The sequence below is a fragment of the Pagrus pagrus genome (genome assembly GCF_965226575.1).
Source record: "Pagrus pagrus genome assembly, chromosome: 3".
Taxonomy (NCBI): domain Eukaryota; kingdom Metazoa; phylum Chordata; class Actinopteri; order Spariformes; family Sparidae; genus Pagrus; species Pagrus pagrus.
In genome coordinates this window covers 20,898,560-20,921,890 of record NC_140187.1, presented here as the reverse complement: position 1 = coordinate 20,921,890, position 23,331 = coordinate 20,898,560, and the positions used below count along the sequence as shown (strand labels likewise).

At 40.3% G+C, this 23,331-nt stretch overlaps 1 protein-coding gene and 1 long non-coding RNA gene across 2 annotated transcripts; one reads left to right on the top strand and one right to left on the bottom strand.

Moving 5' to 3' along the window:
* On the top strand, positions 1-661 carry LOC311255045. Its single transcript, XR_014622313.1, has 2 exons — positions 1-341; positions 426-661. It is a non-coding gene; the product is annotated as an uncharacterized lncRNA (long non-coding RNA).
* Positions 662-1,181: 520 nt separating this feature from the next.
* On the bottom strand, positions 1,182-20,318 carry kdm5ba (lysine demethylase 5Ba). The gene is made up of 27 exons (XM_084347755.1): positions 20,014-20,318; positions 15,339-15,416; positions 14,783-14,905; positions 14,480-14,650; positions 13,401-13,526; positions 13,042-13,135; positions 12,835-12,941; positions 12,533-12,691; positions 12,256-12,375; positions 11,222-11,380; positions 10,273-10,454; positions 10,010-10,172; positions 9,503-9,622; positions 8,647-8,841; positions 7,977-8,158; positions 6,999-7,123; positions 6,694-6,844; positions 6,163-6,283; positions 5,549-5,904; positions 4,746-4,884; positions 4,466-4,645; positions 4,227-4,385; positions 3,314-3,733; positions 3,128-3,218; positions 2,847-3,034; positions 2,489-2,752; positions 1,182-2,328 (listed from the first exon to the last, which is right to left on the bottom strand). The coding sequence occupies exons 1-27, from the start codon at positions 20,164-20,166 to the stop codon at positions 2,191-2,193; spliced, it is 4,464 nt and encodes a 1,487-aa protein (XP_084203881.1). The 5' UTR covers positions 20,167-20,318; the 3' UTR covers positions 1,182-2,190.
* Positions 20,319-23,331: the final 3,013 nt, after the last annotated feature.

The window sequence follows — 23,331 nt, the reverse complement described above, 5'->3', positions numbered from 1 at the left end:
AAGACGATCTAAAGCCGTCTTTGGGAAACACTGCTCTGAAGGAAGAAAACAAAAAGCTGCTGAATGAATATAAATGGCTACAGAGAAAACTGTGCAGAACGCTGCACATGGCCAAACAGGAAATCCAAAGGTTGGAAGAGGCTTTAAAGGCCAGAAAAGCAGGCCAGGATGCATGCGAGCAGAGAGAAGAAACTGTCAGAGAGAACGAAAAGGAAATCTCTGCTCTTCAAGAAAGTCTGCATGCACAGAAAGAAAAGACAGAAAGAGTCCGAGCTATCTGGACCAAAGCATCTGACAAGATGAGTGCCGTCTTTGAGAACGATCTGCAAAAGGTCAAGTCGGTGTGTGACACCCAGATTCTCACAGCTTGTTTCAGAATTTGCCTTCAGATGTGAAATAAATATTTACTGTTCTTACATTTTCAGGAGCTTGCCCTTAAAAAGAAGAAGAAGCAACACTTCTGGGGCAAAAAGCGGCAAAAGCACAGCAGTGAGGATGAGGAGGGTGCAGTGAGCTCAGCTCAGACTGGACAGGAGGAGAGAAGCCACAGCGACAGTGAAGTGGAGGAAGAAGTGCTCGTCCAGTACGAGCTGGACAGCACTAAACCATCCTTCACATTTTCTCTGAAGTTGAAAGTGTATAAATAATATTTAACACCTCAGTTGTTTACATGCCTTATTATTTTTCCTTAACGCCACGTGCACTCTTAAGTATCACATATGGAGCAATAACTAGTAGACCACTTTTTCCTCAATGCACTGAGCGATGCAGTTGGAAGGGATTCACTAATTTGTTGCACAGATATAGGACAGACTTGTGTGTGGGTGTTTGGTCAGTTTATTTTTGTTTCAATGGGACGCTTCATTGGATTTTGAGCTTGCCGGAGGAGCATTTGGGCGTCTCTTGGTTTCACAAGTCCTTCTGTGTGGCCAAGTTCCCTCTCAAGTGTGTCGTTGAGGCCAAAATGAAGCATGAAAGTGTGGTGCACTGAGGACTGCGAGACGCTCGGGCCAACAGGAGGGAAATTTGTTGGCCATAATGTTTTCTCCAACTTCTGTGATGCAGATTACTTTCTGGAACATCCTGGAACTCTCCAGACATTTTGTTGTTGTTTTTTCGATACCGAAATCTGAGGTCACTGTTTTGGCACTGTATAAGAGGAGGATTGACGAGCCCAGGCACATGGGAACAAACATTTTTATTTTATAATGCAAACTGCAACATATTAATTATATTATTTACCCAAAGGAGCAGAAAAAGGTCATATACCCATGGCAAATAAATCACACAGTCTGTGTTAAATCTAAATCCAACACAATATTTTCATCCTAAACCATAAAGGGAAACTCCACCCTCAAACAAAATGTACATTCCTTTGATGTCGGACAGTTCATCTTATTTTGTGAACGTGATCAAGTCTCACCCAGTAACAACAGATCCAGGACTCTTTATTTCATCCGCAGACAGCGCCGAAAGGAACCAGACTTTATGTCAAAGTCAGTGATTTGTTAAGGGAAGTGGGCAAATATTCAGGTGCAAATATTTGTACATTTTAGGTCAACAAGCTCAGACATACGGTCGTTGCTCTCTAGTTTCTGATTCAAGTGATTTCTGTTCACAAATCTTAATTGAACTGTGTAATATCATAGGATTCATAAAGTGAATTCTTCAGGGTTTTTGCTTCAAGAGGGCCTTCTATCAAAGAATTACTAAGCACAAATATAGCTCAGGTGAAAACTGAACCTCAATTAATCAGTTCAGTTATTGCTTAGATAAATAATATTTACTCTACAAGAGAAAGATAAGTTTCACATTGTTCAGATGCATGTAAAAAAAAAAAAAAAAGAGCAGTTCTAAAATGTGATGTCAAATTGACTTTTTTTTTTTTTGGTTGAAAAATCCCTGCGCTGTTGGTTCTTGAAACGTTTTGCCATTTTGTACATCTGCATCAAGTCTCGGAAAGGTTCAGAAAGGATTAGTTGATTGGCTGAAAAACCAACCGTGTGACGAAAAACAGTGACAGAAGTCTTTCGTAACTCTGGAAAAAACAGTGAATAGCACCATGGTCACTAAGGGCAAGCCAGAAGGTAAAGGGGAGAAGCCACAGGGCACACAGAGTTCAGGTGTGCACGTTAAGTGCTGCGGCTTGCAACAAAACAGCTGATCCTTCAAAAAGTCACTTTTTGGTCTTCATTTTCCTCGGTCGTAGTCTGGCTGTGTGCAGCTTATGCAAACATAGTCCTCCCTCTCTGCTCGCTCTGCCGACAGTCCTACACAGACCTGGTGGAACCACTGATTGCAGCTGCCGTCACACTGGACCCAGTTTACCTGAAAAGCAGCAAGACGGGGAAACAAAAATGTTTTAAATGTTTTTTCTTGTACCATCATCACTTTGCATGTTGTCAACTTGAACAAAACAAAACCATAAATCAGCAACAAACCCACAAATGCATTTAGTATATATGTAGAAGACTGCTATAAAACCCACCTCGTCGCCCTCTGGCTCTCGGCACCATGGTGCAGCACACAGCGAGTAGTCCTCCTCTGAATCTGAAGGAGCAGGGTCCGACACTGTGTGTGTGGGAGAACTCGTCCTCTTGGTTTCTTCACTCCTCTCTTTGCTTTTCTTTGACTTCTTTTTGCGACACTTCTTGGCCTTCTCGCTGTGCTGAGAGTCGGAGCTCTCCTTACGCCGCTTGGTCCTTTTGCTCTGACCGTTAACTGCCTCCTTCTGCAGACTGGAATCTCTGTTCTGCATGACAATAAATAAGAGAACAAAGAAGTGATTATGTATCAAGTGCAATTGAGAATATAATCCGCAAAAAATACATGTATTTTGTCTTTACCTTTTTGTGGTGGCTGCTCCCTTTTGGAGAAGGTTGGTCCTGTTCTGTGTGGTCCTCAGAGGGGGAGCTATGAGAGGGCCGCGGGGACAGTTTGTACAGCAGGTATCTGTACAGCTGCTCGGTTTCAGGCAGAGTGACCTGCAGCAGGAATCCCTCCACCATCAGCTCCTCCAGCTCAGGGCCGAGAACTGTGACAAACATGACGAGCAGTTCAGAGGTGAGATAAAAGAAATCATGCACAGTATGTGTAGATACAAAGTGCTTAAAGTGTTAATACTGACCCTGGAGAGGAAGAGACTGGTGCTCTATATGAAAAAGTGAACCATTTATTTCCTGAGTCAGATGTGAAGATACTCTGTGTCCAACTCGCCCCTGAAACAAGAAACAATTAAGTTCAGTATGTTTGACAATGATCTGTGGGTCTACAACGGCATCTAGCAAATGTCACAACATTTGTTTCCACGCACCATCTTTGACACCTTCTCCAGCACTCCCTCTGTGCAGGCCTGCTGAACTCTGTGCTGCCATCGCACCGTCCTCTCGATGAGGAAGCGGAGGGCGTCCCCCTCGGGCAGTCGAACCCTGATCCTCTGCAGTGAAGCTAACAGGGGCAGCACCTTGTCCAGAGGGGGTTTCCTCGACCGCTGGCAAAGCGGGCAAAGCCAGGCTTGGCCGTACTCGATCTCTGCGGTCGTTGTAACGCAGCCGCAGTGGAACACTTCTTGACAGAGCTCGCACTGCATCATGTCACCCGAAGGTGCCTTTTGGCAAACACATACAGTAAGTGCACAACAGTTCTCAGCAGGAAGAAGCTTGGACTCATTCGAAGCACGCAGAGCCAACAAGATCTCCATCTCCCTCTGGCGGACTTCAGCGAGCGTGGCCATCTGTGAAGAAAGAAAATTTAATCGAACAGTCTCAATTTATAATATGACCGCAGATTATGTCTCATGACCCACTGTTGTAATTGCAGCTATCAAAGTAACACACCACAGTGCGTTGAAACAGTTGAATGTTTATGATTGATAACAGATACAAAGAGACAACTACCAGGGAGAAATATGCCAAAGAGGGTAAATTGGGATTACATTTTTATTTTTGTGTGTATTTTGAGTAATGCATTTAATGAGCAAACTCAGTGTTCATTGGACTTTATGCAGTTACAGTCAACTTTTGGCAGTTGTCGGTTTTTCTTTTAATTAAGTTGGATGTGAAAATAGTGTAGCATTTCACTTGTTTCTAAATTTGTAAATTTAGAAAAATATGTAACTGTAAACACAAGAAGAAAAATGCATTTAGTTGCAATCATGAGAAATGTTTTTTTGGCAACCTCACTTAAATTTGTTTCTGTGAGAAACCATAACATTCAGCTTCACTCACAGCAGAGGCAGAGTCCTTGCTCTCAGAGAGAGCTCTCTCCACGTCACACAGAGTCTCCAGTTTTGTCGAAGATTTCTTAATGATCTGTGTCGTTTCTTTTGCTTTTTTAGATCTCGACTTCTGATGCCCAGCTCCTACGTCACATCTCGGGCAAAGCACCTGAAAACATAAACGCAACATATTATTTGTTGGTCCTAACAACAGCTTTAAAATGAGCACACATTTGATTATGTGTTTACCTCGAGGAGAGAGAAAGGGGAGTTTCTCAGTAGGAATGTCTTCCCTGCGCTCTCTTTCCAGGTCTGAACGTCACTGATGAGAGCCTCCAGTCGACTCAGCGGGTCGAGCTTCACCGGGATGCCCTCTGCTCTGAGAACCAGCTCAGAGAGGTTGTCCAGCACAGGAATACGTCCCCCGAGCTGCAAGCACACAAGATTTAAAGTCCAAACTCAACCATCTCTGACCACCAAGTGTTCAGTGCTGAGAAGATTCACAGGCTTAATCTGAAGTATATTTCACCTGCAGTGCTTCCGCTTCATGAAGCCATTTCTTGGCTTTGGTGACGACATCTTTCAGCTGCAGACAGTTGGGCAGATAGGCAGGGATGTTCTCTACTTCCTGTAAAGCAGCTTCGAGTGTGTCCATGCTGTGATACGGCCTGTGAAGTGACATGAGCTTTAGTTAATACAATGCTCAGATTTTATTTCATGTCTGATGTTAAGAGTGTTGGTTTATCTTTTTGTTTCAGTTTTGAATTTTTTGTAAAAAGACATTTATATCAACATCAAACATCACATGAGGTGCTCAGAGTCTGCTGCTGTACATCGTGTAGTTCCTATCGAGCCATTAGTGGGTTAAGCACTGTCACAACACCTTGATCCCCTTTATCCACAATGATTCAGCTCTGCAGACTTGGCACATTTCACTCTGCACTGCCTGAAGTTCAAAATGATTCACATTTTCACTTCACATCTGACACCACTGTTTAAGAAGTGTGTCTAAAAGCCCAACATGATGTCCTCAAATGTCTGGTTTTGTCCACAAAATGAATGATTTGATTAATTGCTGCAGCTCTATTGCCAACATTTCAGAAGATTATCTTTATATTCAAAAGGTAATAACTTGAAAAATGGTAAGGACAAAAATGATTTAGCACTGAGATCAAAAGTTCTGGTATCTGACTCAGAACCTGGTAAATGGATCATGAGTAGTTCATCAGTGTTTTTTTCTCCACCAAAACCACTACAAGGGAGACAAAAAAAATCAAAGCTCTGGAAACTGTGTTTTGGAAAATAATAGAAATGCAACCTCAATTTCCTCACCTGGCTTCCATGAGGCTGAGCGCCCGCTCCTCCCACTGCTCCGACACCGTCAGCAGCTCCTGCAGACGAGCCATGGCTCTTTCCACGGAGCTGTGAGGGGCCAAGCCCACGCCCTGGTCTATCAGCCTCCTCATGGTGTCCAGACAGAGGCTCTCTGGCCGGCTGCTGGCCTGCTGCACCCCCTCCAGCCAGCGGGCCTGCTCCAGCCTCTCCCTCAGCAGGGGCAGCTGAGGCAGCTCAACGTCCAGGCCAAGGCTCACATCCAGCAGCTCCTGCAGCTCCAGCGGGCTGGGTGACTCATCAGAGAGGAGACGTTCACTGCGCTGCTGGAAGTCATCCACCCGAGTCAACAGGTCCTGGGAGGTCACATTCAACAGGCATTTAGGGACTGACATTTGAATACTGGGACCAGACTTCACTCAAAAACTGTGCAAATCTCACTAAACATTGAGACGATGCTAGACTTCAAGTGAAAGTGTGATCACACAGAAAAGTGTTAAAAGCTTTATTTGTGCTGATTTTTCAAAGTAACCACTTCAACTTTAAATAAAGATTAAGGTAGTCATAAATAATGTAAAGTGAACTCATGAAGGAGATTAATGTGTAAAACTAACCTTCAGTAAAGGAGCCTGACGGATGCTGCACGGCAGGCTGTCGAACTGTCGGACAAAAGATCTCAGCTCCTCTATAGTCAACTCGTTTTGGTTTTGAGACTTTCCCCCTCCAGAACGATACCTAAAATACCCAAAGAATTTGCTCAGTGGTTTGAAAAAACAACTCAATTAAATGAAACAGCTAAAATTAAAAAAACAAAAAAGAAAAGAAAAGCTTGTCAAACTGCAGTGCTGGCTGCTTGGAAATAAAGGTCTGTATTCTGACAGTTTTGTCTAGAAAGTTTAATGGAAAGAGTTAATGAGCTGAACTACCTCTTATAATGAGACAATGGAGTCAATGACAATAATAAGGATAACTGGGGGCAGGCTTATAAAACAAACTGGAGTCAACACAGTTGATATTAATAGATGGGATTATTCATGGTGTTATGGGTTGATGTCGGTTCATAAAGACGACAGGACGTTGTAGAGCACTATTTCATTTGAATTCACTCATACTGGGAGAGAATACTGTCAAATCTCTTCTTGTACCTCGTCTGCCTCTTTCCGTTAAGAAGCTGTTGTGCCATCGCAGCGACTTTATCAGCCTCTGAGGTGACTGTGCACAGCTGATCCAAGAGGCTGTTTTTTGGGAATTCCTTCGTCTCTGCCTGCTCCACCAGGCCGTGAAGCTCTTCCAAACCTGACCAGAAAGCAGTACAAATTCTTAGAAAGCATATTATATAATACAGTGTGGTCAGCTGACACAGTAGCGATTGCGAAGTAAGAGGGTGGTCAAGGGCATACTTTGGGATGACTGAGTTTTATAGTACAGACATTGTTTTGCTTTGACTAACCTCTCTTCTTGTTTCCTTTGTTCTCCACGATCTCCTGCACAGTAGAGATCCATTCTTTATAGGACTCTGCACGCTGCGTCACTGCTGCCCTCATGGGATACAACTCATCCAGTGTAAACTTGTAACTGCAGGGAAAGACACAACAGAGCAATGGATATACAATTATTATTGAAATGTGTAGAGGTTCAATAAAGAGTCGAATCTTTTCTACCTATTACTAATGTAAAATTACACTTTTATTTGAATTTATTTTGGAATTAAGTTTTTTCTTTTTGCATTCAACAGCTGCTTTTCATACGTGTTAACAACGTTTACTATAAAACTATAACTAATGATTGAATGAACGATTGTATATAACAAAAATAACAAAAAAACAGACTGCACACTACATAATGCTTCTTTGAAAATGGATTACCCTAATGTGTGGTGTTTCTGGCTCAAGACTGAAGAAGGGCTTGAGCCCTGAATGTCAAACATGGAGGTAATAAATGTTCATTGTGATTCCGTTTTTGTATTTTTGACTTTTGCTTTTTGAATTACATATGCCCATTTCACTGACTTATTAACTGCACATTTCAGTGATAGAAATATTTCATAGCTGACAAAAATTGAAAACTGATGCACCAGAGTAGATTCTGTGTACTGCATGTTTCACAGTTCTCAGTAGCTCAGTTTAGTCGCATGTTTATTTGACCCTTTGTACACTTGAGGGAAGCTGCCAAGTTTGATTCTCGTAAAATATTCAACTGTGTTTGCGCATGATTTATTTGTGTTCATGTGGTTATAATTGTGGTCACAGTATGTCATTTTGTAAGTAATTTTTTTTTCCTGAACTACTTTTTTCAAATTTAAAATATAACTACATAGTTCCTTTTAGGACAGCATTCAGGAACAACCGGATAAACGTAGCCTTTAGCTGTTAATAGTGGTAAAAACCAAACAATGTGTGTTTAGTTGCTGTGGTTACTGAAGACTCACTTGAGTGTGAGGTTGCTATGAGGACAGGAGCACAGGTCCTGGGCGTGGTACAGGCAAACCATCTTGCCAGGACTGCAGGCACAGGTGATACCAGACAGGTAGCAGGTGGTCCGACACTTACAGCACTGCTGCTCCTCGTCTGGGAGCAATTCATAATCAACTTGTCGAGAATGCACCACACCCTGGGGATCCAAATTTACAGTCATTAGAGCTTCAGAGGAGACAGAAGATGGAAATAAGACAGATGTGCAGAGAAATAAAGTCTCCTGATCTAAATCTTCCATTATGACAAATGGCTTCAAATGTTCAAAGTTTTCTCTAATTGATCCCCGATGACACATCATTAAGGTACTAATAAACAAAATGAAAAAAATAACGGCAGTCAGACCTCAAATTCTAACAATCTGCATTAATCAAATGTGTTTTCTTGCAAGACAATAGAGAAAGTCAACTCACTGTGTCCCATTAACTGTTTGCTGTGATGTGAAACTCCACATATCAAAGCATATGAGACAACAATTTGCACTTAACCTCCTGGATGTCTGTTATATGTGCTGAAATACTAAAACTATTGTCTATCCTGCATTGTTGAACTCTGTATATCTACTGAATTAATGAAAAAAAAAAAAAAATGTATAAAAAACCACAGATCCTTATAAGAGCTAGTCACCATCTTGGTAATCTTCTGTCTTAACACTTCTTCTTCATCAACCATGATGGCCATCTCCTTCTGCACCGTCGCCACCAGTTCGACATCCATCTCGTCCACTTTAGCGGCGATGTTACAAACCATCTCATCATGGGAGAAGACACAGTACCTGCTCAGCTCGCGATAGTGTGACACACACTTGCGGCCAATGGGCATCTGTCAGAAAATATACAGTCGAGTTTGAGTTAAAGGGGCTCCATGTAACAATCTGTAGCAATATACATGTATTAATCACATTTTCATTGGCCATATGTGAGCAGAACGTAAAGTGACATGAAAAATGTGACCTTCCCCGTCTCTCTCCGTTACCTACAAGCCTGTGGATGATTAGTTTAAGTTGTTTAATGCTGCTGGACTGTGGATTTCTATGTGAAGGACTCAGGTTGGATTTTCTACAACAGTCCAAAGGATGTGACTTTATGCACATTGAAGTGCCTTTTCTCACTCCATGAACAGTGAGCAACAGTAGCCCATGTTAGTTTACAAGTCGGGCCCGCCAACATAAACTAACAGCTTTCAACACAAGACAGAAGTTACACAGAGCCCCTTTAAGGAGCAATGGACAAGTAGGAACTAATGAGTGAGAAAATGTATAATTGCTTTGCGCTTTACACATCAAGTTATTATTAGGAGATTTTTAGCCACTTTTGTTTTCTACCAATTATTTTTGGCATACTTTGTTGTTGTTGTTACTGCTGGTAACACCATGACCATGAATCTATAGCAAAATCTTTATTGAAAAAAGGTATGATATTTGAGCCAACACAAGTATAAAAATAACTGCGTGTGATTAGAGAGTGATAACAGATCTTCTTACCCAGTCCATGGTGCAGAAGTTGACAGCTTCAGCAAAGTTGAAACCCTGGTTGAATCCGCTGTGGTAAGCTCTGGGGAAAGTGATGACAAACTCGCCTGCACATTGGTTGGTGCGATAGATCTATAAGACACATTAGTAAGAAGAGAATGACAAATTACAAGCTGTACATGTTTGCAAGTCCCCAATTTTACAATCAACATTTGTTGTAAAGATGGACCGACAACCAGCAAAGTTCTGCTGTCTTGTTTGTTTTCATCACAAATTTGTATCAAGTTTTATTATGTAATCCACACGTAAGATTTGTGTAAGAAGTGCAACATGTTTATGATTTGCTGATGCCAGAGGAGCAGAGTATATGATTTATATCTGCTGCAAAAACTTCTGTGCAACTGTGATCTGTGATATTTACATGCAGGGAATTCTCTGGTGGACTCGGTGGATTGAGATCCAGCTGTCAGACATTTAAATGTGATGATTAATAAATGAGCGCAACAGTGAACAGGTTACCGGGACACCGTTGTTCATCAGCGTGTTGGGATTCATGATGGTGACCAGCTGGTGAAGGAGGTCTGGCTGGGACTCAAACAGCTCCGGTGCCAGATTCTTCATGACCGACTCGAGGTGCTCTGCAGCGTAACCAGGGGCCCCGTACCACGTCTTTGGCTCCCCCCTGCACATATGGTCAAAACTGTTACTGAGAAACACTGAACAAACATCAAATGGTTCCTCGTGTAAGAAAGTCAGACTTCAGTTTAGAAAGGGCACTCTACCAGTGAAGGTAGTTTATGGAGTAGCTCCAGTGGTCTTCAATGTGCCAGCAGAAGGAGGAGAAGCACATGCCCACATACAGCCAGGGTAACTTCATCCCACAGATGTCGGCTGTAACGTGAGTCAGCACCGAGGAGTCCAGCACTGGCATGTTGTTCAGGTTCCAGCCGCTGCTTAGGTAATGCTGCGGGTCACAGACAGGTCTCAACAATCCACTTCTTACTCAAATACAGCCCTGACCAGCTGGCATTACAATGGCTCTCACTGGGAAAACTGATCAGAACATACAGTAATACCAGTGTTGTTCATTTTCCCAAGTTTCCCCGAAGTGTTGTCACGATATTGGTATTTTTAACTTCAATACAAATACCTTGAAAATTATCGTTACCACGAACATAGTATAGGAAAAATAGGAAACATGACACAAGATTGAGACAATTTTTGATTTTCATTAAAAGATAAATAAAACATGGCTTGTGTACTGTGTGTTAGGAACAACAGCATCTCAGTTTACTTCTAGAGGGGTTGAATGAAGGAGTCAAGAATGTTAAAAACCCAACATCTTTTTTTAGAAGCTATTTCTGCTTTGATGATCATTGTTAATGAGGTATTGTGGTTGGGCATGTTTTGTTTTGTTTATAACAAAGACAGATCAATCTTTGAAGGTTGTGGAGGTAAACAACCCCATAACCACCTTTTTTTTCCTCAGAGTGAGACAGAGAGACGTATTTTTGGTTCAAGTTCAGTGAATTTAGTTAAAGATAGAATTTAATTTATTCTAAAGGGAAATTACTGCAGCAGTTACAGTACAAGGTAGCATAACATATCAATGAGATGCAAATCCAAAATATACACAATGTAAAAAAGAAAATAAGTGTGCATATTTTAGATATGCACTTTGACTGTAGACAAACATTATTAATCATCCCCATAACAGCCGACAGATTGTACCTCATCCTCAGGAGAGACTTCAAAATGGCTGTTCCTCACAGGGAAACCACTCCCAAACTCCTTGGAGGCGATGTCTGCTCCGTACTCCACAGTGACATCCTCCTCAATGGTGCTGACAAGACGCCAGAACTCCTTCTCCACGAGCTCAGTAGGAACCATCTAAAACACACAGGAAGACGGTGTGATCATGTGCTGCATTAAAAGAAATCTACAAACCAAAGATAGTTTAATGACAAGTATAATCAGATTATTTCAGTGTTTCTACCAACATGTCAGAAAGTGTCTGCAGGGACCCATGACAAGAACGACATCCCTTTCAGGAATTCAGCTCGACAAAATTTTCAGTCTCACACCCGTCACTCACAAGGCCTTTTCTCTGCCCGCCCTTTAACCTCTTCACCTCTTTCACTGTGCGTGTGTGTGTGTGTGTGTGTGTGTGTGCGCAACATCTTTTAAGACAGCAGGACTCTCTCTGGAAGTGGGTCATCAAAGCATTTCTTTGTTGCAGACCAACATCATAAAAAGACGTGACAGAGAGTCCAGGACCGTTTTCCTCGAAGATCTTCCAAATCTGCCTCATGTCTCACAAAACATGTTTGTCATATGAATTGACAAATTCTAAATTATTAAATATTTTGTGTGTTTGATGGTTTTATAAACAAGCACATTTATTACACAACTAAAACAACAACTACTACTGTTTAGGTCTAACATTAAGCTATAGCAACGTTAACAGTAGCTTAGAGTTTTAGGAAAATAATCTATAATCTATTAATAGACATTATTATTCATGTCAGTATCCCCAGTATCTCTATCACCATGTGTCATCTCTTTATGCGTATAATTGTGCATATTTTGGATAAACCTTCATGCACATGAGAGAAAGAGCAACTTTTATCTCTAGATTTCCAACCCATTGACCCATTAAAATCAGTAAATGGTAATAGATAACCCACCACATGTGAACCAGTGATCTGGATGAGTGTCATCACCACCAAAAACATGTTGCCTACTTGGATGTCAGTGAGACTTACATGAACTGGCATGTTGAAATAATCAGACTTGAAGGAATCGGCCATGTCTCCAAAAGATTGGAGGGTGTAGCTCCTGCCGGCCTGCTCAAAGCCAAAAGCAACAGCAGGTTTGCCGCATTCCTGTAACAAAAGAATATGCAATATAAAATTCAGAAACCCACTTTGAGTTGTGTTACATTTTTAGATAGATATCTGACAGATGGTTACACTCTTGTTCCCAATTATATGCTTTTCTGGCAGGATGTAGCTCCCTGAGGGTGGAGGGCTTGCAGCTCACCTGAGCCAGGCACTTGGGACACCTCCAGTCGCCTTTGGGAACATCGTGGAGGGGAGGGATCAGACAGAAGATGTGATAGCTGTCGTCACAGCCGTCACACAACAGCAGGCGGTCCTCAGCAGTCCCACTTCCACATACCAGGCACATGTACTGGTCCACCTAACGAGACAGAACAACTGTGAGTGCTGCCTTTGTCTGTGATGTGCAAACTACTACAACATGAAAAAACACTTTATCTGCACCATATTGAAACAATAGTGATGTAAGCCTAAATTTTAACACCAAACAAACAATCTACTTACTTTACTCGTAGGAGGTTTATTTATCTTATTTAATACAGTTTCTTCATAATCTGTTGGATCCTCGTGTTTAATGGGCTCCTTCTTCACCTCAGTGATTGCCATCCTCACTAAAAGATATGCAAGAAGATTCAATGGAAGCTTTAAAATCCTCCAGTAATGTCAATCATTTTCAGCAACACAATCCCCTTTCCTTTGTTTGGTTCTTACCAGGTTCTGGTTTGGCAGAATACGTTCCCATCCTCCTCCTGAGATTGGGTCGATTCTCACAAATTTCCCCAGGTTCAGTTTTGACATAGCCTCTCTGTTGGAGTCACAGCGAGACAAGTGAGAACAAAACAGATGAGACAACCGGCGGGAAAAATATGTGGCTCGACTCTTAAAATGCAAAATGGCCACATTCACAATACAGATTACTATCAGCGGGTCTTCCTATGTTCCATGTGTGTGGATTGCATATTTACTTAAACATCCAGCTTTACAAAAACACATTCGCATAAAATACACAAAATGAATAAAACATGGCACAAGTGACAATGGCAGAGAACAGAGGGAGAGTCCAGACTCACTTCTGATCTCATTCGTTTCGCTCTGCGAGCGATGCTGCAGGTCTCCTGGGGCTGGACAGACTGCCGCTGCGGCAGGTCGTGAGGGGTGTACTCCTTATCTTTAGTGTCATTGGTCAAGGTGGCCTTCTGCAAAGAGAAGGAGGCAAATGTGATCAAAGTGACTAAAAACAAGTAAAAGAAAAAGCTACAAAGGCTCTCTTTTTTAACCTGCATTGAAGCCAAGTGAACAGAACACACACACACACACACACTCAAACAATATCAGACAAAGACAAAAAAAAACTGTGATGATGAATAGATTAAAAAAAAGGCCCAAACAGAGGATGTTGATATGACGTACAAACAAAGCCTTTTCTGTGGCAAAATATTTTACGATTATTCAGGTATCTGACTATGCCCGTATAAGGAGACTGAATTTAAAAGATCTTGCCTCTAATGGCAGACATCTAAGACAATATCTCACACACTTGTTGGACAAGATGCAATCCAATACAAGAGCCTTCCTTAAAGAGAACCTCTCCACACCTTGTCATAATGAATCTTTCAATGAATCTTTCAAAAGATGTTGATTTGACTGTATTGTGATTGTTGATGCTTTTTTGATTGCATTAATGTAATACTGGGTCTAAAAATGCCCCCCCGTTTTGTGTCCAACCTCTGAAGATAGTGGCACTAACAGCCCAAATTAAACAAACTCGCTGTCTTTTAATAGCTGTCTCGCTGCTTCATCAGCACTGCAGACAACTGTGACTAAGATGCCTCAGTAAGAGACTAAACAGTCAATATCTGGCACTGAGACTGTTGTCAGTACCAAATTAAGACTACTGTCAAAGCACCACTTTAAAATAAAGATTTTCCAAAATTACAATACTCAACTATCATAACAACACAGTGTGTGTTGGGCTGGTACAAAATGAGTTCTATTCAGTACCTTTGAGTTTATAATAATAAAGTGTGTAGCTTCCAAATGGCCCTTAAAAGGACTATTAACTCTTCCAATAAACATCCACTCAACTGTGAAAGACGATTCTACCCACTGCTGTCAACTGAGAAAAGAAAACATAAGCAATTTGACGTACAGGCAGATTGTCTCCAGTCTGGAACAAGTTATATGGGTAGAGGATCCTCTCATAGTGTGCCCGCAGATGGGAGCCAATAGCTTTGCCTGGAGCAAAGCCCATCTTGACAGAGATCTTTGTCCAGCGCCGCTCCCTGCAGACTGCATCGAAGCCTCCTTCTTCATTCACCAGCTTGGAAAGACAGAGATGATATATTCAGAAGGCTGTTTTATATCCATACGTAAATAACTATTTTATTGTGAATACACATTGATAAATAGTGATCTCTAGCGAGTCCTTATTTCACACCCAGCCCACACGTACCTTATTCAGCTGGTAAAGATCCAAAATCTTTCTTTCCACATGAGGGATTTTCAGAGTGCATCCTTGAAGCTCCCAGAATTTTGCTATTTGATCCAGGAAGTTGAGCTTAACTCTGGTCTGAGCCTAAAAGCACAATAAAATAAAAGTTAATGTTTTGAATTAAACAATTCATTGGTTATTCCTTATCATGACTAAAGTTCTCAAGACGTAGAAAAAAGTCAAATTAACCGTGACCTTTATCCTGCCCATTTTAGAGAAACTGTTAAGGTAATCTTATCTTCAAACACGCTTTTCTTGACTTACTGTAGTCACACCTAACATAATTTGTGGCTGAAAGACAGATCTCACCGCAAATCTGACAACTAAACAGCTTCACAAGGATTTATCAAATATTTTGATGCATTTTTTAGATCGAAATTGGTTTTGAAAAATGGATAAAGATGCAAACAATGTAACAAGAACTTCTTGCCAGCATAAAATCATCAATTGACTCATCAAATACCCCATATGCACACACACTGCAATTTATGTGTCTAAACATACTAAATGAATGTACCTCCAACTCATTAAGTCTTTGTATCCGTGGTGTGAATTTCAGTCTGTCAACATCACAGGCAAATGGTGGCTGCCAGTCCTGAGAGAATTAAAATAAAAACAAACAACATTAAGCAACATCACTCCATATCTTTGATGATCACACTGACACAGATGCCTTTGAAACCAAATGTACATCATGTACAACAAGGTCCCATGGGAATGATGGGTACTTTAAGTCAAACCTTTCAAAACAAGCCTCCTTCGAGGATAGGGCTGGCATTGTGTTAGATTTTTGTCAACAAAACCAACAATGTGTCAAGTCAGTCTCTCATTATTTTCAGACCTCCTCAGCATGACTTGCAGGTCCAAGACATTTGATTACATTGACGACTTACAACTTTATAAAAACAGGTCATGCATACAAATTTTCATTTTCAAAAAAATTGCAGCTTGCAATGTAATTTTTAGCAAATGTTACTCAAACAGAATACATTGTTTAGTTTTTGTTGTGAACTTATTTCAGCCGCAGATTTTGTGCAATAGTGGGCCTGTATGTGGGATTGACCTTAAATAAACTATTTCTTGGAATCAATAATTGTTATTGTTGTTATTGTTGTTATTTCTTTTATTTGAACTCATTGAATCATTCAGATTTCTCTTTTTAATACAGTTTAGAATATAATACAATTGTGTTCTTGGTGACAAATTAACAGGAAAATACCTGCTGCTTTCTTGTTCCTTCATTGTGATAATTTATCATTTAACCTCTGATCCTCTTTGCAAGCATGCTGAAGTCATTAAGGAGTAAAACAATCTAAAACTAAGGCAGTCTGAATATCGAGGAGACTGCAGTTCTTCTAGTAAGCCAACAGACTATTATTAAATGCAGACCTACAGGAAGTCATAGTGTGTGCAAACATGCAAAGATGCTGTGCACAGGGAATCAGGTTGGTCAATACTAGTAATCTAATACATTTCTTTGTAGCTTTATATGATGTGTTTTGCATGCACAAAGCTACATGGTAAACAACCAGAATAACAGATTTATATTCAACTGCATGGCAATGTGAGGGATGATATCAAACTTGTGTGTTTTTTTTGATTCCACAACACACACAAAAATCCCACACTGCTGCCTGTCGAGTCAACTACACCAACTGTGTCACTGACAGACTAAACACTCACACGTCTGATATTAATGCACTTGCACAATCCTTTGAAAACAAACCTACTGTACTCATGCTAGACCACACAACTTCCTGCAAGCCTAGAGAAAATGGAGGCAGGTTGAAGCTCAAGAGTCAGCAAGATGATCTCAGTTTTACATCATTAAATGTGTGACACCACACTCCTGCTGATTTGTCATGAGTGAGAATGTTTACAAATGAGAGAAACTTGTGAAAATGTGCCCTTGAGTGTGATAGAAAGTGTGCTATCATGAAGCCAAAATGAAGCTGATAATGGGAGACTGTCACAGACCCACATGGTTGAACTGTTACTTGGTAGCTAAAGAATTGTTAGCAGTAGAAACAAAACTCTTAACATGTCATTCATCCCAGAAACTACCAAACACCGTTTCTGTTGTGTGCAAAGACACAGCAATCTATAAACTCTGAATAAATCTATAAACTCAAAATATGTACAACCAGGCATGCTCTCATATAATAACTCTTTCTTTAAAGTCTCAGATTCTGTGTTTAGGCTTTCAGAAATAACTGATTATAATTTAAATATCAGTCTAAATCAGACAAACCAAGCAGGGGCTGTACATTGCTCATAAGCAATATCTACAACTGGATTTGAAATATTGGAATACACATTTTTTATTTGATTTTAATGACATATTGAAGCATTTTTCATTCACTCTTCGTACAGTCATTTGTGGAGATATATCAAGTTATTATTACATGTGCATCATAACAAAATGAAGATATGGTCTAAGTTTTGATTTCAAATCTCAAAGTTCACATCTTGAAATGGGACTGTGCCAAATTAGCATGTAAGATCGGATGTGTAAACTGATCATGGGACCCACCTCAACTGGGCCTGGAAATTAGGTTACAGCCATGGTTCTAATTAAAACTTAACCTACCACAGTATTTCTTAAAATGGTACAGAAACATGTCATTCAGTCTTCTTTTTATTTTAACTGACCACCTACTATGTGCTGTGTCAGTGTGGGATTACCACTCAACATATAAATGCTACACACAAGATTTACTTGGTCTGGACAAGCTCTTTTTTCTTACTAGGATGGAAATGCTGGTCAGAGTAGGGACAACAATAGCTGCATTAACACCACCTTATCATCCGTAGACAAAGCTGGATTAGACCCACAAATGTCCTGGCACAAAAGAAAAACAATCGCTTTCAAACATATGGAACCGCACCGGGTTTTTTGACCATCCTTCACACGCAAGTCTGACCACAACAGTCAAGATTACAAGGGCAATTTTGGTCAGAACAAGACCAGCCTTCTGCCAAATACATAATGACAAATAGGAGCGGTGAGAAGTTAACCACGAGCAGCCTTAAGATATCACTGAAAATCATTTGCATATGTGCTACTGACATCTGCAGTCAAAATGTGACCCGTGTTAAACCATAGAGAAAATACTGACTGTGCGCCCTGATCAAAAACAGGTTTTAGTGCGATATCTGAATTAACGTTCTGTGTTTGTTTATACAAGAAAAAAAGGAGAGAAAAAGGAGACATAGAATAGGAGATCTCAGGGCAAATGTAGGATGTTACATGTACACAGTGTGTACCTTCACCATCTAAGCCTCCAGGATGCCCAGTGCTGTCTTCTTATGCAAACACACAAAGCCAGTGTTAAAACTTTAGAGATTTGCCTGAGTAGAAATACACTCTCAAGAGCTCAGATTCACATTGCCGAAGGATTTCAGTGTATTTGCTGGTTTGTTTGGCCCACACAACACCCTGGAGCCACATTTTGATCCGAATGTTAATAGGAAATTGTGCATGTCACAGGACTGCACACAATGGTGCTAACACAGTACTGTACAAATGGAGGCGTTTGACTTAAAAAACAAAACACATTAATCAGTTTTAAATAGATACCAGAATATACAATAAAGGCAGGCATTGTTTTTTAACTTAAGACCATACAGTAAAAGAGCCACCATATCCTTCAGTTTAAAAAGGAATTACCCTGTATTTTAAATGGTGGTCATAAAGATGGCAGTAAATATGAACGACTTGCAGTGAGATGTTCAAGCTATTCAGGCTGGAGAGCAGAGCTTTGCCTCTCAGATATTTCTAAATGATAAAAATCTCTTAAGATATGCATTTTAGACTACAATTCAATCAACAGGACAACCATCAGTTCCTTGTACGATGCCATGCGAGGACAGATCAGCACTGTCCTCTATTGTTTACATGAGCTGTGAATTTTCAGCCATGCCCTTTAAATGTGGCTTTCTTTTTCGGACAAGCGTTCCCCCACCCACCCTTTTTTGGATTATATCTCTGCCCATTCAGCTCTCTCCGCCGTGTTAAACCAAACAAAATGTGCTTTTACAGCTTCCTTATTTCTACTGAAAATGCTATCTGTTGGCACACAGAGCAGAGAAAACAATTTCCATCCAGGACCTTAATGCTTTTAAACTGACACACTGATGACTGCAAGAAAGACCAGTCATGATATTATCATTTATTCAAGCTGCCCTTTATCTAATTTGCGTGTAAGCTTGGGCACACCCTTGAATAAAAAAGGTATCTGGCCTCTCCCATCATAAAATATGAGAAATTAGGTAATCATTTTGGAGGAGAAAATCTGAATATTTCATCTCATTTCCCTCCTGAAAGACTTTTCTCTCTTGTGGAGGTGTGGATTATGGAAGAATAATCATCCAATTAGAAAAAGAGAGTATTATGTAAGACGTCCGAGAGTCATAATAACGATATAAACGTTACACAGCAAGTGTAAAATACTTAGCTAACAAACTAACGTTGTTAACAATGTGTTGTTGATGGTATAGAAGTAGGTTTTAGGCGTAGACATGATAAAAGTGTGTTAAAAACTGAGTGTCCGTGCAGCTCGGTGTTAAAGCGACCCTTCTCTCCATAAACAGTTGGTCACCGAGCACGTACGTAACGTTTCCCAGCGTTAGATGTCAGACAACTGCAGCTTTAAAACAGGCCTGATCAACGCTAGCTGGACAAATCCGACAAATCCGAAAAAGTTAGACCATACATTCATCCGAGTGTTTGAAAAATAGGTGGTCAATTCACTAGTTTGAATCTTGGAGAGCCATTTCCGTGCGCCCAGTCCAGGAAGCGTTTCATTCTGCGCTAACGTAAACACTTTCCATTATATTTGCATACAGGCAAACTTCAGCGTTTGAATTATTTTTAGAAATCATGCCCTGTAGGCTGACTGTTGGAAGAAACACACATCTGTCCGTTTGGTGGTTAAAAACTTCACCAGGACACAGATTTTCCCTCCTGATAGCCTGAGAGTGGCTCACTATCGTTGTAGCTAAACACAACACACTCCGAGCTCAGGCTAGCTGACAATTCAACTCAGGAGCCGCAATCCGCCATGTTGAAACCTGTCTAAAAACACAACTTTGCCTGCTAAATTATCAAGAGCAGCTTGAGGCCAGCACAACACGCAGAATAACCTCGAATACGTGTTAAATAAAATAAAAATAAATGTAGAAATACTTACAGGCGGCGGTCGGACCTTGCAGATGCCAGTTTTCTCTGCAATGGGTCGGATTTTGTTGATGTACGCAAAAGGGTCGGCAAATTCCTCCCAGCTGGGCTCAAAAACAGGGCACTCCGGAGGGGGAATGAACTCATTCAGCTGAGGTTGAGTCATCGTTGCATCTTCGTTATGACTGCAGCTGAAATATATTTGAAGGGCTTCCTCACGCCAAATATGCTCGCTGTGTATTTCTGTCTATCAGTTCATGTCCACTCTCCACTCATTGAACTCAAAGACGAATTATCTAGTTGGGAGACGAGAGGGTGACAGCCAGGGGCCGTGCACCTCCGCCTCAAAAAGTAGACACGCACGGATTATTTAGGCTACAGCCATTTCTGTGGTTGTATCTCACAATTTAGGTTTTATTTCACACGCCAATACTGCCTGCTTGTAAGTGCACCGATACAGCTCGTATGGTGCGTGTTCATATCAGTTTTTAATGAGTTATCCGCTTAATGGACTGTGTTTGGATAGAGAAAACGACTTAAACGTCTTTTAAATCTACTTTAATACCGTCTTGAATAAACTACACTAGAGTTTTCTTTCACATGGTCCACACTTTGTGAGCACAATACTCTTTAGTTACGAATTATTTAGTTTATTGATTCCGTGGTTTCCTCACAGATGATCGCTCCCCTTGTTGGGCGAGTTTGATTTGCTCACCGTTTTAGCGCGCTGGTGTACTGAGATGAGTCCGTTCACAAATGAAGAGATAAGGCTCTTCCTTGCCCCGCCCGGCTTAACCGAAAGAATAGCCGTTACAGACGGTACGTTGGGTTTTCTAATCGAACACACCCACTAGATCGTTGCGCGCTGACCGGCACTTCGTTTTTAAATGGTCTAGAGGAGCTCGTTGATTGGTAGAGACTACAGTCATATGTTGATAGTTCAGCTGTTTATGTTTTAATAATAAACATTAATTAGGTAATTTGTTCTACACTAACTCCCTAACGACCCTAGCATTAAGTATAACATAATAATTCAGTAATTAATGCTACTTTTTGAAATTGTCCCATGGTTTTAATTGTTGAATCATATTGTTTTGATTGTTTAATCATGTAGGTTATATAATAATATGAACCATATGGAAAAACATACTGTTTAAAAAAACAAACACATTACAGGGGTAACCATTTGACTGAAAAAGGCTTTTATTAAGGTTTGTTTGTGCCACAAATGTTACAGGATCCTTTTACAACTTTAGCTGTTAAAGTTGTGGTTATGAAATATCTGTGACATCTGTCTATTTTGGCTAATGACACTAGATAATGTAAGTAATGTAAGTTAATATTGTCACAGATACATAATCAACCACATAATCTTAAACCACATTTATGTATGGAAGTATGACAGAGTTTAAATGCCATACACAAGTTATATATATCACTTATTAACTGGAAGGGAGAGCTTTCTTTTTGACTGAGAGCTGACCCCTATTAATCTGTGAGTTGAACAGATTATAAAGCACTTTGAAGCAAATTTGTGACTTTGGGAAATAAATTGTAAATAAAGTTGAATTTAAGTGAGAGTTGGCAAGTTCAGTGAACTCTCAGAGATGTCATCAGTTAAATGAGTTTGACGTATCAAGTTATTTGTTTCACTCTGTATATGAGACTAATTTGAATGTCAGTCCTCTCTGTTTCATCTAAACTTCCCGTTGGTGGATTTTGAACAGTGCACTATAACGGTCACACATCACAGGTGTCTCTCAAAATCAGCTGTGCATATTTAAAGGTGCTCAAGATCACTGTAACAAAAAACCTTTGATCACCACAAGCTTTCTGCTCTGTTGTCTAAAGTGTTTGGTCTTGTGTACCGAGTTATTTGTCGAATACATTTTATCAGCTTGGACATAATTCTATATCTTCTTTGCATAGCCAGCACACATGACTGTTACCGTGCAACCTAAATAATGCATAGTTTCAGTAATCACTAGCAATTAAATCTCACAATGTATATGTAGCTTTATAGCCTTCTATAGTCATGTAAAAATGATGCACGTTCATACAACTGCTGTAATTCAACATATTGTTTCTAATGCCTTTAAAAATAAAAATAGTATTCTTACAGTACTCTACATCCATAATGGCTGTTATGCTTGAAAACTCACAAAGAGAAGCAAACAGCTCCACCACCATCATTCACAGTGTAGTCAACCAGAACCACCACTGACACTGATTTGGTTGGGTTCAGCTGCAGGGTGGGGGCAGAGCTTGGGTTAACAGGTGCACTCACACACTGACAATGAACACATCACATGGGTGCCACGAAATAATAAATATGGGTCAAATACTGAAATTACGCCATCTAGTGGCAAACAGTAGACCTACACCTTAAAATGATGAATGTCTGGAGGTTTTGAAATGGCTGGATCCCCAAATTACAACCTTCACCCTTCCCTTTATTCACAAGGAGTATTTCTTCAGTCATTATCTTCAGGCTATGATGCTCAGTGTAAATAACAAGGTATGCACTCTCTGTATCTGGGCACACCCACACAAATGGAGACCTGCTTTTTCTAAATAGTGATTAAGGTTTTAGGGTCGCAACAAATTATTATTTGCATGATTGAATTATCTATGTTTTCAGTGAATCGTTTAACTTTTTAATATTCACGCCCCATCACAGGATCTTCAAAGGGCTATTGGCTAAAAAAAAAACTGAAATCACAAAGGAAATTTTAATGATTTTAAAATAACAACGAAGAAAAATAGTAAATACTTGTATATTTACGCAACAATTGACTTTAAAGATGAATCAATTATCAACATCATTTACTATCAAGCAGTTAATCTGATCAACTATTTTATAAATTAAAAGCACTAACTTGTGTTAGGATGGACTTCACATAGTTTACATCAGGGCAGAACTTTAACCTGACAGAAACCCATGTTTGAGCCCATGTTCTGCACTTAAATATCCATATTTTAGTACGCCCAAACAAAAAATTTTGCTTTTCTGGCTAATCTGACCCACAATCTTCTGCACAGTGAAAGATGCGTCACATGACTAAGCCACAGAGAGATGACAGCTCATTGGATGGTTCCAAATCGCATACTTCAAATTTTTGCTTCATATTTCTTGCTATGGACTGCAATGAATCTATAAAGGGTCAAAGTTCAAGGCAAAATGTTACGAAGAAAGTTGTACATCCAAGTTTAATGCACACTGTATGTGTACTAAAAGTAAAAAGAAAAAGTATGTGGCTTGGAGTGCTGTTTGACACGAAGGAAATTACATCACATTATTCAGGAAACAGCTGCAGGATGGCACTCAAGA